The sequence below is a fragment of the Zychaea mexicana genome (genome assembly GCF_025766255.1).
Source record: "Zychaea mexicana strain RSA 1403 chromosome Unknown BDB00scaffold_6, whole genome shotgun sequence".
NCBI lineage: Eukaryota > Fungi > Mucoromycota > Mucoromycetes > Mucorales > Lichtheimiaceae > Zychaea > Zychaea mexicana.
The window spans coordinates 713,105-727,395 of NW_026516669.1; the positions used below are offsets into that span (position 1 = coordinate 713,105).

Consider the following 14,291-nt stretch of genomic DNA (forward strand, 5'->3'; position numbering starts at 1 on the left):
CTGTCCAGACTGGTTGGAATCGCCATATTTGGCGAAGTTAGCTGACATCATTTTCATTTCACGTGTGGAAAAGGCTGCAATAGCTGGCATGTGAATATGCTGAAAGGACTGTATGCACTATATTTTCACTTGACACTATGAGTACGTACTAAACGCTCATACTTGCTATAGTACACGATCTGATTAGGTGCCTCTGTTCTACGTCAGAGATCTTTCCAACAATATCCTCTCTGTCATCTATATAACCGCCTCCACATTTTCAGCGTATCGCATCCGAAGAAATCATTTACGTTTCCTGTGGGGCATGACAGAATACAATTGACCTCCGATGTTCTACTACTTCCCTCTTTGGTCTCTCACAACCCCCACCCCGCCACCACCACCAAGACCGACTCTCTGTCCGCGCTTAGTATATAACCTTATGCACGAGCCGTCTGGCAAACGACGGAAAACTAGTCATCCACAACCGCCTGAACAAACAACTTCTCGATCCTCAATCCTTTTCTCTCCTCATGGCCCTCTTATATTTTCAGGGTAAGCACCTCATAGATGCACAAGTGCATGTCGCAAAACTCATCCGTCACAAATCGTTTCATATACAGTTACTTAAAATTGTTGCTACATGCTTGTGGCCTACTCATTTTACTACTTGCAATCGGGTTCATCGTGAGTGCGTCACACCGAGAAATTGACGGACGCGTCACGCAGCACATTCGAGGTTCGTACAAAACGGGATAAAGAAAGTGACAGCTGAAGAAAGATAATGTGTGGTTACTACTAATTTTACACGTGATATTTACATCGAGCTAACACAATCATAAACGACGAATGACGAACGGAACTATAATCAGACCTAGAGGAGGAGAAAATGCAATGCGCACAGAAATATCGAGAGAACCAATGCGATCTATACGCTCACCAACCCTTTTTTGGCACATTTTGCAACCAATGGGAACAATATCCTTTTTTTTTCCCTTAAAAAAGCTGATGATATATTCCCCCCTCCACCCATCGCGATGATATTAAGCCTTAACCAGAATGTCTTAAGAAAATACGTGTATGAAGCGTGATCTTCGAGGAATCGGCAGGTAAACCCTCTGTGATTCGATGGACTTAATAGAAAATAACACACCTTGCTGCTATGCATACTTTAGAGCCAAAATTACAATGACAGTCTATGGAGAGCTTATCAATGCCCTCGTGGAACCGCTTACTGTCAAAGCAATGGTAATCTAAGCGATATACACAAATAATGTCAGAGTGATAAGATACGCATATAGAGTTATACTTACTGGTAAACTATTTCTTAGTTAACGATCTGTCTTTTGTTATTTGGTATCTTTGTCGGCTCTACGCTCGCTTTCTAACTCCAAGAACATCCACGATCGATAGATACTGCGTAAAAACAACCACCTGTACCATAAACCAAGTCCTTCAACTTAAAGCAATAGTACATGGCGCCATTGGCAATATTTTTTTTAATTGACTATTCAGATTAAAACTTAAATTCTCTCTTTTTGCCTTCCTTCTTGCTATCCTGCGATCGCATCTTTTTCGCTTGTCGGCCAGCAGCATGCTCGGCATACATATCAGACAGATCTTCATCCGCACCCGGTAATTTAGACTTCATTTGCTGTTCGTACTTGGCACGCAGCGTGGATTCATCCAGTCCACTTTCCAGCTCACTTGGATCGATGGCAACATCTACATTCTCACCCATCTTGCGCTTGGATGACCGGACGGTACCAGCAACCGATGGTGCTTCACCCTTCTTTTCGACCGTCGACATATCATAGCCGTGCTGTGAACCCATGTAACCCGAGATATTCTTTTGCACTTCAGGAAGAACCTGGTACAATTGTCGCGACTGTTGTTCGTCCTCTTCTTCATCTTGTGACCGTCGTACGTCCTTGCGCAACTCGATAAAGTCGGGTGTTTCCAATCCAGAAGCAACAGAGGTCATGCCAGAAGGCGTAACAAGACCTTCTTTAAGTGCTTCGTCGCCTTGTGCTTGTTCTTCCTCTTCGTTCTCCTCCTCTTCTTCTTCCTCCTCCTCTTCCTCCTCTTCCTCTTCTTCGTATTCTATATGGATTTGCGATAAAGTTAGTCACCAAACAAAAAGTTCACATGGTTGCTAGAGTCGTTAGTTATCTACCTTCTTCGGACTCCAATTCACCCCACAAGTTCTTTTCAACCGGTTCCACAATCTTTTTTATGGGTCATAGGGGAAGATAAAATCACATTAGTAAAAGGATGATCCTTGATTGACCTCGATATACTCCAATTAATATCTTACCTCTGGAGGGGCAACCTCTTGTTGGGTCACACCGAACACATCACCATATAACGGTCGATTGAACTTTTTTCATATTAAAATAGGCAAGACGTGTAAGTATTGTTTACCATCTTCCCAGTTTTTGCCTCGTTTTTGCATGATTGACCCCTCTTACCTCATCCACAGGTGGTCTACCCCAACCGCCAGGATGGTAGCCCCATTGAGCTCCATCGGGTATAGGCGAATTCAAGCCAGCAATCTTCAAGGTTGGGTAGCTGGGCGGAGGGCCGTACCGCTGCATATTGATCAGCCATGGTGGAGGCGCCAGTGGTGGCATATTAAGCGCAGTTTTTAAATCTTCAGACAAATGTCCTGGCTTCTTTTCCTTGAGCTTGGTCTCAAACTCTTTACCTTCGTAATACCTTACAAATGTCAAGCAACAATTAGCATTTTATTGTTTTACATCAAGATAACAACAACCTCTTCGCATTGCGAAGGGTACCGACTTACAATTCACCGTGCATTGTCACCTTTGGCTTGCTTTGGAATCTAAAGAACGCATCGTGCAATTTTTGGTAATCGATGTCTAGTTTGCCCATTTTAGGTGCCACACGCTCGCGTGTCTTTGACTTGAGCTTGGCTGCATCTTCTTTTTCTTTTACTGCATCACGCATCTCCATGATACCCGTGTCCTTGATAAAATCTAGTGATCATCTGTTAACTACCATGTCCTATTTCTCTCTCTCTATCCCAAGCCCAGCCCACCATAAAGTTTCTCCCCCTTCTACTTACCAGGCAGTTCCCACGGTGGTTTCTCAATACCACGCTTTCCCTGTAGATATTTTCGCTTTTGACTCCAATGTGCTGGTACAGGAACGGTGTTACGGTACGATTTGAGATTTACCAAAAGCTTTGGATCTGCGGCTGTGACATCCCACCACTATAAAAAAAAAGTAGTTCAGCAAGGTCAAATGCAAACCAAATACCCTAATCACTATCATCGTGGATATATGTTTTACCTCGACAGCTTCTGGCTTCTTCACCAACTGCTTTAATTCTGCCACGTCCAGACGCTGCAGTTTCTTGAGTTTCTTTTTTGACAATGGCTGATCTGAATGGATCTCCTTGTCATCGTCGTCAGAGTCGTGATCGGCGTCTTCATGTTTTACTTTGTCCTCAGTAGCAGTGGTCTCGTCTACTTCTGCTCCTTCGTCTTTTTTGATTTCAATCTAAATGATAGTCAACAAGGGTATCAATAATGATTATGTGTATGCGAAAAAGAAATAAATTGGCAGAACGTAATCGTTTGACGCGAAAATCTTCTTTTCTCTTTCTTTCTCCTTAGATTATGAATACCTTTTCTTCGGCTTCATCATTGCCAATCTGATAATGCTTAAAGACGTCAGAAATTTGTTGAAGTAAATCTTGGTCTGCATTTGCCAATGATTCAACGTTTTTCAAGCTTTCGGCGTCGACGGATTGAGCAACGTATTCAATTTCGACATCTTTAAGTGAATCGTCTCGTTCCGAGCTTCTACTCTCAAATTCCTAGATTAAGAAAGATAACACAACAATTTTTTTTTAAATACAGGAAATGTGATTAAATATTGCACGAAATTATTGTAATGTGTTTATTATATTTTACCTTTCGCCATTCAGCTTGTTCTTGTTCACGTTGCTTTTTTGACTTTTTCCGCCTTCGCTGACGAGTCAAATTCTTATTTACAGCACCATTGGTTTTCTCTATCGCACCATTGTTGGGGTTGTTGGCGTTGTTTTTGGCTACCTCAGCCATGGCGATCAAGTCGAGAGTGGTTTGAAATAAAAGAGTGGTTGTGCGGGTTTCCCACTGGCGTTCTTCTTTTGGGATTTAATTTCAGTCACAGCTGCGATTGCGATTGTCATACTGCGGCACCTGGCGATAAATGGCAGGCATCACTTTTGACAGTTTACAACCAAGTTTTCGATCGATGAGAAAGCACTTGTGATATTTTTCAAGAGATTGCTGAATTGTGGTGGGGTATTAGAAATTAGCGGATAGTACATCGGTATGTAAGAGGTATGGAATGCAAACATTTTCTGGAGCACTTAATAAAGAGATGTTTGTTTATTACGATACTTTAACATTAAGAAGGGTATAAAAAAGGTAGCATGCCTTATCAACAAGAAGCATTTATGATATGTTAATGATAATGACATGTTTCAAGATAGAAGAAGGGTGCTCTCCTACTTTATTCATGATACATATCCTGGCGCAAGCTGCAAAAGTATTAGTAGAAGTAATCATACATGATCAGGATTGCCACAGTCTATATTAACCATTTAATGGTGTATTATGCCATGAAAAATAAACCTTTGAATTAGCTTCTTTAGACTAGTACAGCTCAGAGTTACAATTAAAATAATATCATTGCATGTACTGTATGTAGTGATTTTGGGACGACAAGAGAATCCAACATGAGGACTGCTATACCACAGGATTCATCGTCGCGTCAGGAACAACTAAAACAGCAATACTGTATGGACATTTGCATCTATTACAAGTCAAATCGTAGACCCTCTTTTTGCTTTTTTTTCTTTTTTGTTTCACGGACACACCCGACAGTTCCTCCTACAGCAATAACTGAACAGCGAGTGGCCATTGAAGATCAGTTTCAATACATTATCAATGCCAAGTTGGATAATATATTGGCGAACAACAGTAAGGTAAATGAGCAGCTGAACGAAACAATAGTGCTAATAGATTTCTCCATAGAAAGATAAAATGAGAGATGAAACCATAATGAACTACGGCGCCGTAGATATCACCTGGCATAGAATAATACCGAAATTTTGTATTTTTATAGACATCGATAAATAGGTACAGCTACTGTACATAAGCATTACTCTTTCAGAATGTTGTTATTTACTCATTCTAATACGTTGCTGGCGTATACTAGCCTTTGTGTATATCATGCTGCGCAAGGTGGTGGAAGGTTTCACGTCCTCACAAGATTGCAAAGGAAAGCAAACGAACCATCGTTCAAATCACGAAAAGCGATCATTACTCAAACACTTGATGCACGTTGACTCGCTTTTCGTCCTAAAGAGCCGTCAGTTTCATTATCTCATCTTTATCGTTGCTCACATATTCGTGTTGCACTCGAGTTAACAACCAGCAAGATGACAATAGCAAAAGCCATGGCTATCTCCATTAGCTCATTCTTCTATGTCATATTTAGGGCATTTATTAAATTGTGCATTATTTCTATTATAAGCATCGGCTCACTTATTTTGTGTGTTGTATGCGTACGCTTCAAATTTTATGATACACTTTATTGATTTCTTCAATAACACTGCATCATGTCACGAACATATCACAGTAAGAACAAAGCATCGAACATTACTGTCTCACTTACTGTACACCTTACACCTGCTCATCAGAATTCGAAACAAGCATCTGCTGCATTTGAGCGTGTACTGAACTACTTCTAAACCTTCAAGTTGTCGCATATCTAGTTTTGCACGTCCTATTCATTTTTGAAATATAATTGGATAAGTAAAAGAAACTGTCTGTGGCCGAGAAAAGCGTTTTAAATATGTAGCCCTTCTATTTATATTCTATGTACCTTTTGCCCTTGGCTCAACCGCGCATCAAAACAAAGCGCCAATACAGTGTCAAACTAAAAAAAAGGCGAAATGCAGTGTTAGCATTGTATTAAAAACATATGTCTATGCTCGTTGTCACCGTTTTCATGAAGCAAAGTGCGGCAAGACTTTAGAGTTTCTTTGCAATCCATTTTAATTACATTACAAACGCGAAAGCTCACGCGCATTATAATGAACAAAAAGCCTGGTTAGAAGGCATTCCATACTGGGTTGTCTTTTGCATCAATCTCTGGCCTGAGTCATAGTTTTCCAAACGAAACATTGTCATTGCTTTCAGAAGAATCTCGGGATGAATTTGATATGGTCGTTTTTGTTGATCCTGATGATTGACTCAAAATAGAGATTGTGCGCGCTCCTGCACTGCATATTTTTAGGAAGTAGATGCGTTGTTTAATTCTTTGAACGACAAGAAGTAAACCCAAGAAAAAGGAAGTCAATGCTTTTCCTCATTTTCTTGTTGTGGTATGGCTTGCCGTCTTTTCGCAAGTCATTCTTGCCAGTTCCTGAGACACCATTCAACAAAAAAATGGTATTGTCACAGATTCCGCAGTATGTCATTAATGTGTCAAACGGGTTGTTTCAGAAGAAAGAGAAACGCGTCTCCTTTTCTCCCTTTCTCATCTCCCTTCTCCTCAACCATGCTTACATACTACCATGTCAGATCCACCAACTCAAACAGAAATCCTACAAGACCTTGCATCGGCTGTACGTGATGTGTGATCCCAGCTTGCCACTCAGCAACAGCAACAGCAGCAATCATCATCACTACCGCCGCGACAGCCACGTACACAGCCAACAGAAATAATCAGACGACCGAATCAATCAAACAATAAAGGCCGTACTATTTTCAAAGGTATAACCAAGCGTCACATTGTCGCTAATTACAAAGGCAGCATGAATGAAGAGACAAAAGAAGCAGTTTACAATACACTCAAATCCCACGCCAACTCTCTCATTAGCAAACGTGCAAAAAAGTATGGATCGGGTGGCGAGGAACTTTATCTTACTACGTGGAGCAAACTGGATGTCGACGACAAGGAAGAAGCCATCGCTACATTGAACTCACTAGCACAAGAAAAAAAGGATGTGATGTTTGAAACGTGTGAGGTCAATCGGTGTGCTGATCACCTGCTGTCTGAATGCTGGAACAACAGATATAGGCAGCGTAAAGGCAAACAACAACGCAAGTAAGCATAATGACTGGTATAATTGTAAGCACGGTCTACTGCTCTTTTACAAACTCACATTGATTTATGACAAGGCTACAGCAGCAAGTAGTAGCAGCAACAACGAGTATGATATTTTGCCTTGTCTTTTTCTACATTTTTCTATATCTTATTTGCACTGACGAGTATTATAATCAATATCTAGAACGACAGCCACACCACCCATGTCCCCCAATGAATACACAACTGCAATCGAAACTAGCGACCATGCTACATCGACAGGGTAAAAGATACTTTTTAAATGTATGAAGTCAATAGATTTTAGACTAGTAGGTAGCTGCGTCTTGGATCAGTATTTACACTTTATGGATGATTCAGACCGCCCAGACCTGAGCTAAGCAACGACTCACGGTAAGATAGTGTTTACTTCTGTTCCTTAAATTTTTCATGTCTTATTGTCTCACTTTAAACACTGCGAGTATATAGATCATCAGGCACGAGGTCAATTAACACAGTTCCTGTCACGTAAGTCATGTCCTTTTTGGTGCTTAATTCGACACTCTTTATGTGTCCTCACACGACCTCAAACCCAATCTAGATCATCCTCTCCACAAGAAACCACTGCTCAGACTATTCAAAGTGCTAGCGAGTATGTTTACTATTCTTTAAGAAAGAAGAGATCGGTTTTGCACAATTTGCTTTTAACGATACCATATACTATATAGTATCTCAGATGCGCAAGAAACTGTTGCTCCCTTGAACAAAACCGTTTGCCAGTAAGTATATAATTTTAGTTAGGAAAAAATAACAACAAGACAACTCCCCTAACCAGCATTTCTCACTGAATTTCCATATAACCCAGTGATGCTCTCAGCTCGAACCAACGATGCCGTCGAACAAGACAAGCAACGTAAATTACATTTTCGTAAAATGCATATTCAAGAGATAAGACGGAGTAATGTATGTACATTTCATTTACACTGTTTATCATAGATCTGTACAAGACGAACAGCATCGAGAAGGAGGAGCAACAGAAGGATTACGAGCATCAAGCAATCGAAGAGCAGGACGTGGACGTGGTGGTAAAAAACGTCGTAAGAACGTCATAGTAACAGAAAGAAATTCCTCCACAATGTACACAAGAGAGCAGTGACGATGACACGCCTATAAAAAAGAAGAGCCGCATGTAGTAAAGGTGTAGTAGTGATAAGGTTTAGTGTGGTAAGTTCGCAAAAGAATAAAACGTAGTTCATGTGAGGAGGCGCTTAATTTGGGTTACTTCTGGTAAATTACTAGTAATGAAGGCTGGTGAATATCGGTAGATCCTTGTGAAAGTTATTTTTGGTGGATCTGGGTAAAATTGCTATTTTCACCTTAACAAAAATCAACCACGTTTAACGAAAATCAACTAAATATCACTAGAATATTTACCGTGGTGTAAAGACGTGTCATATTTGTCCTGATGATGGTTAATGATGTGTCGAGCTTATATATGATCAAATTATCAGATGGTAGCGATGATAGCTTAATCAAGAAGCAAAGCAACAAGAAGAATCCAGACAGCAATGATAATAACACTGCAGCCAGGTACAAGTTCTTTGGGAAGAATAAGAAGTAGGAAAAGGCGAGCAAGATGGCTCCTTTCGTAGGTGGCTTGTTGAATTGAAGGCGTCTATTTGCGCCCCTCAAACTTCAGTAATTCCATCAAGCAGGTATCTATACATAAATCAAAGTATGCAAAGCGAGATCTACTCATTATTATTGACCTTAGCACTGCCGATTCTTTGTTGTTTCCCTCAAATGTTTTCGTACCACACTGACATAAGAACCACTCACTAACATCAAACTACATTTATAATACAGACGTCATCATCAATCTACTCAAAGGATACAAATTCGAGCAGACCAAAGAGTTTACAGCGCGGTCAACATGCTTAAGAACTATTATGATAGCACGGTCATTGCGCAAGCTTTATCGCCTTCTTGTCGCCTCTTGGAAGTGACGTTTGGTCCAAAAACAGGCGCATTTTTCAAAATGACAAAAAGATCCTGTTGTGATAAGCTACTAATTGCAGGAAAAGAGAGAGAGGGAGACGAGCAGCTGAAAACAGACTTTCCAATTTTAAGATCTAGCAGTTATACTAGCTTGTTGGCGTATGCTCTGGTGTTGCCTCTTATAAAATAACCCCTTTTCACAAAAAGGTCGCATCATATCTGCGGTAACAAGCAATGTAGGCGAACACAGAAAGTGAAAAGGAGTGTCAAAGTGTGATAAAGCGCGTTGTGATCGTGTTACTGTCGTCTGTCATTGTTCCCCGCTTTGTTTAGCACGGAGCTGTGGGTGGGAAAAAAAAATAAAGCACATGAAAAAAAAGGCAAAGCAAAAAAAAATAATAAAGCGGTAAAAACGTTTATGAGAAGAGTGCGAAAAGAAAAAGATTGTTTTATTTTGTTTATCATTTTTTTATTTGTGTGTAATAAATAATAGTAATAATAATCTGTTCGTTCCTCACCCTCCACTGACCCGCACTGGTACATTGCAGTCATCTCTTCATGGCGGACCACTGAGCCCATCCAATCATCAGAAGAATCTGTACAATCGCCAGCACTGGCACGGAACTGATCATAGCACGGACAGTGACTCCCGCGCATACAGCCCAACGCCTTTCCAAAACGAACTAAAGTGAAGAAAAAGAAAAAGAAAGGAAAAGCGAAACTGCTCGCTTTATATAGACGTTTTTTGACTGTCACGCTCGGGACTTCAAAAAGTTCCACCAAGTTCCATGGATTTTCATTGGCTTTTGCTTAATAGTATGGCTTTCAGCATATGATATGGCTCAAAGGGACTATCACAAAAGGAAAGGAAAGGGGGTGTACTTGGTGGTCATCTAAACAAGTGTGCTGCGGCGGTAGTGGTACGTGTCTCTCACCATGGGCTGCTGTACCTCCGACGACGTCGCCGCTTGTTTGTGAGTGGGGCCGTGCACGGCACCGTGTCAAGCAAAAACAAAAACACGAATGCGAATGAGCATGTAGATTCACGGAAGAAATGCTTTTATGTGAGCAGTAAATGACGGAAATAGGAGTGACTGACAAAGTAGACAATTTACCATCAGTGAATGCTGAGAACACACTCCACCCAGCAGCCAGTTTACAGTCCTTCAGCCAACAAGGCAAACAGCGTGTGTATATAGCGTAGTTCACAGTACTTTAATATTATCTTTTGACTGTGTGTGTGGCACGTAATGTTATGTGTGTGCGGAAAAAGATGCAACCATCGCTGCACTTTATAATAAAGACCCGTTATCTTCTATGTTCAACCGTGCTCGTCAACTGTTGCTTTACCATCTTCGCTATCCGCCAACAGTTCTCTGAATCACGCCGTATAACCTCCTCCCTCCATCCTCCATCCCAAGTATGTGCTGCTGCAGATAAGTTGGCCCGCTCATAGATAAGTATCCGCTGCCGCTAGTGAATTCGACTCATCCTTCATTGTTTTCCATTGCTGCCGATAAAGTAAATCGGTTCGTTTGTTTTTGTGCGGTTCTACGTTCTTTTAAAGCAGCGTTCAAGATCCATTGGGACGATCAGAAGAATAACACTACAAACGATGACTTCCTCCAACGTTTGACACTTTTGCGCATATTGTTGCTCCATTGATCACCTTGTTCACTCGCCATCCCTTTGTGCATTTCGAGTGCGAAGTCAAATGGCCAAATCGCTGCGTCACAATGCGCATAGTTTTCGTTTCAGGGGAAAGCTGTTGGAACGTTCAAGGTTTGGCACACGCGTAACTTCGTCACTATCCAAAAAAGAAAGATCTGTGTTGTGCTCTTCCTGATTTTCTTCATTCCTAGACTACCTTTGCTTCCTGCTGATTTACTTCCGTTATGCTTATCGTTAGTGTGGGTTTGTGCGTACGCGTTCATAGCCTTCGTTATGTTTGAAAAAAGAGAGACGTAGCGAATTTTCCCCTATTGTTGCCTATTTCCACAGCAAAATACACATTGTGTCTCTGATCGTCTCTTTGCAGACTACTTGTCGTAGCCGAATTAATGATGTTATACAGTAATAAAGCCCGAGAGAAAATCCTGCTCTTTTGCAGTTGCTTTTAATATACGTTACGAGCACCGTTTACTGTACATTACGTCCCACTTAGCTTAACATATAGTCCCTTTTAGTATAGATTACGATCCGCTTAATTTTTACCAAGTCTTGTCTTTAGATGCCACAGAAAAGTGTGCTGGGGACGAGCAGCTTCTTTGCTACAAGACTTCTCCCAGCAGTAATCCCATTCACGACTGATGCATTGACTGGTGGCAAGGTGGCATATCAATTAAAGTTGGCAGGGATAGTAATATGTGTTTGCTCTTGGACTACATGCGTCTTTATGTAGGGCTTGCCGTAAAATGGACGCTCCAAAGCTACGTTTTTGGTTTGAGTCACTGATTCGGTCAGTGTACGGAAATGTTCTCCAAGGTCATGTCACCCTTTACCAATAGGTCAAGAAGGACTTAGTCTCTGGATCGCTTTCAAAGGCATTGCATACTGTGGACGACGACTGATAATGAGCGCCGAAATGACTATCTGTCCCTCCAAGAGGGATCGTCGCTTAACAGAATTACTCATAATTCCTAGATTTCAATGGAAGTTTTCCCAACAGTGGAATATGATGTTTGGGGAATCGTTTGGTCATATAAATGTGTGGACAGTAGCATATCATCAAATAGAAAATCAAGGAACAAGATGGGCAGTGCACGGGTGCCGTCCCACATATCAATTACGGGTCCATTGCTGCCAGGCCAAATACTATGCCAGCTCAACACCATGCCATAGCAAGATCAGCAACAGCAGTAAGTGATAACAATGGCCATACCAAACAGCAAGGGTTCTATGCAGAAAAGTGGTAGCAAAGAGCACACCAGTACATATATGTGTAAACTCTTTATCATAACAAAGAAATGACTGGAAGAGGCTCATTGTTTTGTAGTTAATTTCTATGCAGCTGCCACTCCAAAGACATCCACTTAATAGCAACAACAATTGAACCGTCACGAGCAATGGCACAAGAACAAATGCTACTACTACTACTGCTACTACATACTATCGGACGCTCTATATTAATAGATGCAACAATAAAGCAAAATTCTATGGCCAAGTGATGATGGAACTTCTTGAAGAACTCGAAAAAGAATTTAAACATCAGAATGATCGACAAAAAGGTGGATAATCTCGATGCTAAGATCGATGAGAAGTGACTAAAAAACTTGATATCATACCAAGTTTCCAAGAGCAGCTCGAAAAACGGGAAGAGATTTACGAAGATCTTGAAGCTCTTTCCATCCTTCAGCTTAGATGTTAAGGGAAAAAAACGAGGCGTTATATCAGCGCTGTAGTAAAGATCATGATAAACTTTGCTTTTTGCGAAACTCGCAATTCTTTCTATAACAAATGTGAGCGTGGTGCTATACAACATTAAGTTGCTCACTTTAGTCTTGTGCTTGTTATAGCAGGCAATTCGCGCACAATGGTATTAATACAGTATCACCATAGCAATAAGTACATTTAATATCTATAAAAAAACATAATAAATCTCATTGACAACAAATACTAAATTGAGCACCAACAACGTCAACGCTTGATCACGTCTCACCCGTTTGTCTAATTTATCCTTCTTTTCCCTTGTTTCCTTTCCCATCTGTACTCCAATCATTTCTACTACTGTACTTCTTGTCCCATTTTTGCAAATACTTTTACCACTGCTGTTGCCTAGCCATCTTAAGAGCCCAAACATGAAAAAAGTGTATCTTGCAAACAATTATGTTGTGGATGACCCAGTGCTGCATGGTACCTATATAGAGCTCTCAATAAAAACGGAGGAAGGTCAAGTCCTTGTGTGCGTTGTCGAGGGCCCAGAGTTGATGTCCACGATACACGAGTTGCGAGTATCTCGCATGTCTAAATTAGACATAAAAGGTTAGTATTTCAATATGGAGATGCGTTTGCTATCTTTGTGAACCCCTACTAGTTGTATCTTTTGTAAAGTTTCACGCGTGTGTGTTGTGTGTTCTTCAGCTAAAAGTAAATTGCATCTGGATACTAGGCACGCTCCTGCACGATATAAAGGGTCTCGACCGCCCTACACTCATGGTCACTAAGCTCGAAAGAAGTCCAGTGTCGCCCTCTTTAGCTGCCAGCAGATTGGAAAACTCTGACGATACCTTTGTAAATAAATTAGACTATGACAATGAAAGTTACGTTGACAACAATGACGGAGAGAACAGGAAACGCTCATACAACAGACGCTCACTTTCACCACCACCCGGAGAGTCAGCGAATTACCCTGAAAGAGCTGATATGGAAGACGACACGGATGAAGAAGAAGAAGAAGAAGAAAGAAAAGAAATGAATGGAGAAGAGTACGAAAAGGAACGACAGTCTAAGCGTTTCAGAACGGATGCCATGGAGATGACGGAAGATGACGGCCTAGAGATGGTTCCATCCGCGAGGTCGAATAATTGTCCTGGTAACTTATTTTATAATCTCTACGGTCGACTGCACGTGTTGAACAGCCATGCTCCCGATCACTTGCAGCCGCAGTTGGCGCTTCTTTACGATCTGCTTACTTGCATGGCGAACATGGAGGAAGGAATCTCATCGCACACGCGGTTATTTATCGAAAAAATGAGCGAGTTTCACTCTCGGTTGAAGGATTGCTACCGGGAATGCCCTGATGCCCCTTACCCTTTGGATACAAACGAAGTCGAGCTTCCGCATTGGATCTATGAGTTTTTACCTAAAAAGAAACGGTTGCAGCAAAGGTAGCCTCCTTCCAAGCCGTCATTTCCGTAATATACAACAAGTTTGATGTCAAAATACTTTTATGACCCAATTTGTCATCTCTTTAATGTGTATCTGAAAAGCTGTTCTTATACATATTTTTTAACACTCTCGCCTACAGCTACATACAATAGTCCATATTGCTCTGATATTTACGCAATGTCACTTCAGCTCGACTATGTAGTGACAGGCCGTTGTTCATTAATAAATATCCTTCTTCTTTAATAAGAAGTTGGTAGTTAACTCAGTCCAACCGAATTTGGGAAATTGAGTATCACACGCAAAAGAAAAAAGTTCATGCAGAAACCAAATTCGGCTGGTGGCTTGTGGATATACTTCTTTATCTTAAACTACGATCGATC

The 14,291-nt window shown here is 41.1% G+C and overlaps 5 protein-coding genes across 5 annotated transcripts; 3 read left to right on the plus strand and 2 right to left on the minus strand.

The window, feature by feature from the left end:
* Positions 1–211: 211 nt before the first annotated feature.
* On the plus strand, positions 212–1,431 carry BDB00DRAFT_504731 (Di-sulfide bridge nucleocytoplasmic transport domain-containing protein). The gene is made up of 6 exons (XM_053117637.1): positions 212–534; positions 603–718; positions 852–957; positions 1,056–1,088; positions 1,155–1,227; positions 1,311–1,431. Exons 1-6 carry the CDS (start codon positions 329–331, stop codon positions 1,365–1,367), a joined length of 591 nt encoding a protein of 196 aa, XP_052984505.1. The 5' UTR covers positions 212–328; the 3' UTR covers positions 1,368–1,431.
* A 64-nt stretch (positions 1,432–1,495) lies between these two features.
* On the minus strand, positions 1,496–4,070 carry BDB00DRAFT_755228 (uncharacterized protein; the record flags this gene model as incomplete). The annotated part of the gene is made up of 9 exons (XM_053118823.1): positions 1,496–2,082; positions 2,156–2,207; positions 2,297–2,359; positions 2,451–2,697; positions 2,786–2,978; positions 3,068–3,215; positions 3,295–3,465; positions 3,632–3,823; positions 3,921–4,070. 9 exons carry the CDS (start codon positions 4,068–4,070, stop codon positions 1,496–1,498), a joined length of 1,803 nt encoding a protein of 600 aa, XP_052984506.1.
* Positions 4,071–6,817: 2,747 nt separating this feature from the next.
* Positions 6,818–8,411, plus strand: BDB00DRAFT_784299 (uncharacterized protein; the record flags this gene model as incomplete). Its single annotated transcript, XM_053120451.1, has 8 exons — positions 6,818–7,110; positions 7,295–7,372; positions 7,468–7,500; positions 7,576–7,614; positions 7,688–7,738; positions 7,815–7,865; positions 8,083–8,183; positions 8,386–8,411. The coding sequence occupies 8 exons, from the start codon at positions 6,818–6,820 to the stop codon at positions 8,409–8,411; spliced, it is 672 nt and encodes a 223-aa protein (XP_052984507.1).
* Positions 8,412–10,487: 2,076 nt separating this feature from the next.
* Positions 10,488–10,868, minus strand: BDB00DRAFT_801761 (uncharacterized protein). Its single transcript, XM_053121889.1, is given in 3 exon segments — positions 10,488–10,504; positions 10,636–10,740; positions 10,754–10,868. The coding sequence occupies 2 exon segments, from the start codon at positions 10,826–10,828 to the stop codon at positions 10,636–10,638; spliced, it is 180 nt and encodes a 59-aa protein (XP_052984508.1). The 5' UTR covers positions 10,829–10,868; the 3' UTR covers positions 10,488–10,504.
* Positions 10,869–12,770: 1,902 nt separating this feature from the next.
* BDB00DRAFT_925464 (uncharacterized protein) lies at positions 12,771–14,274 on the plus strand. Its single transcript, XM_053128806.1, has 2 exons — positions 12,771–13,065; positions 13,193–14,274. Exons 1-2 carry the CDS (start codon positions 12,882–12,884, stop codon positions 13,912–13,914), a joined length of 906 nt encoding a protein of 301 aa, XP_052984509.1. The 5' UTR covers positions 12,771–12,881; the 3' UTR covers positions 13,915–14,274.
* The last annotated feature ends 17 nt before the right edge of the window (positions 14,275–14,291 follow it).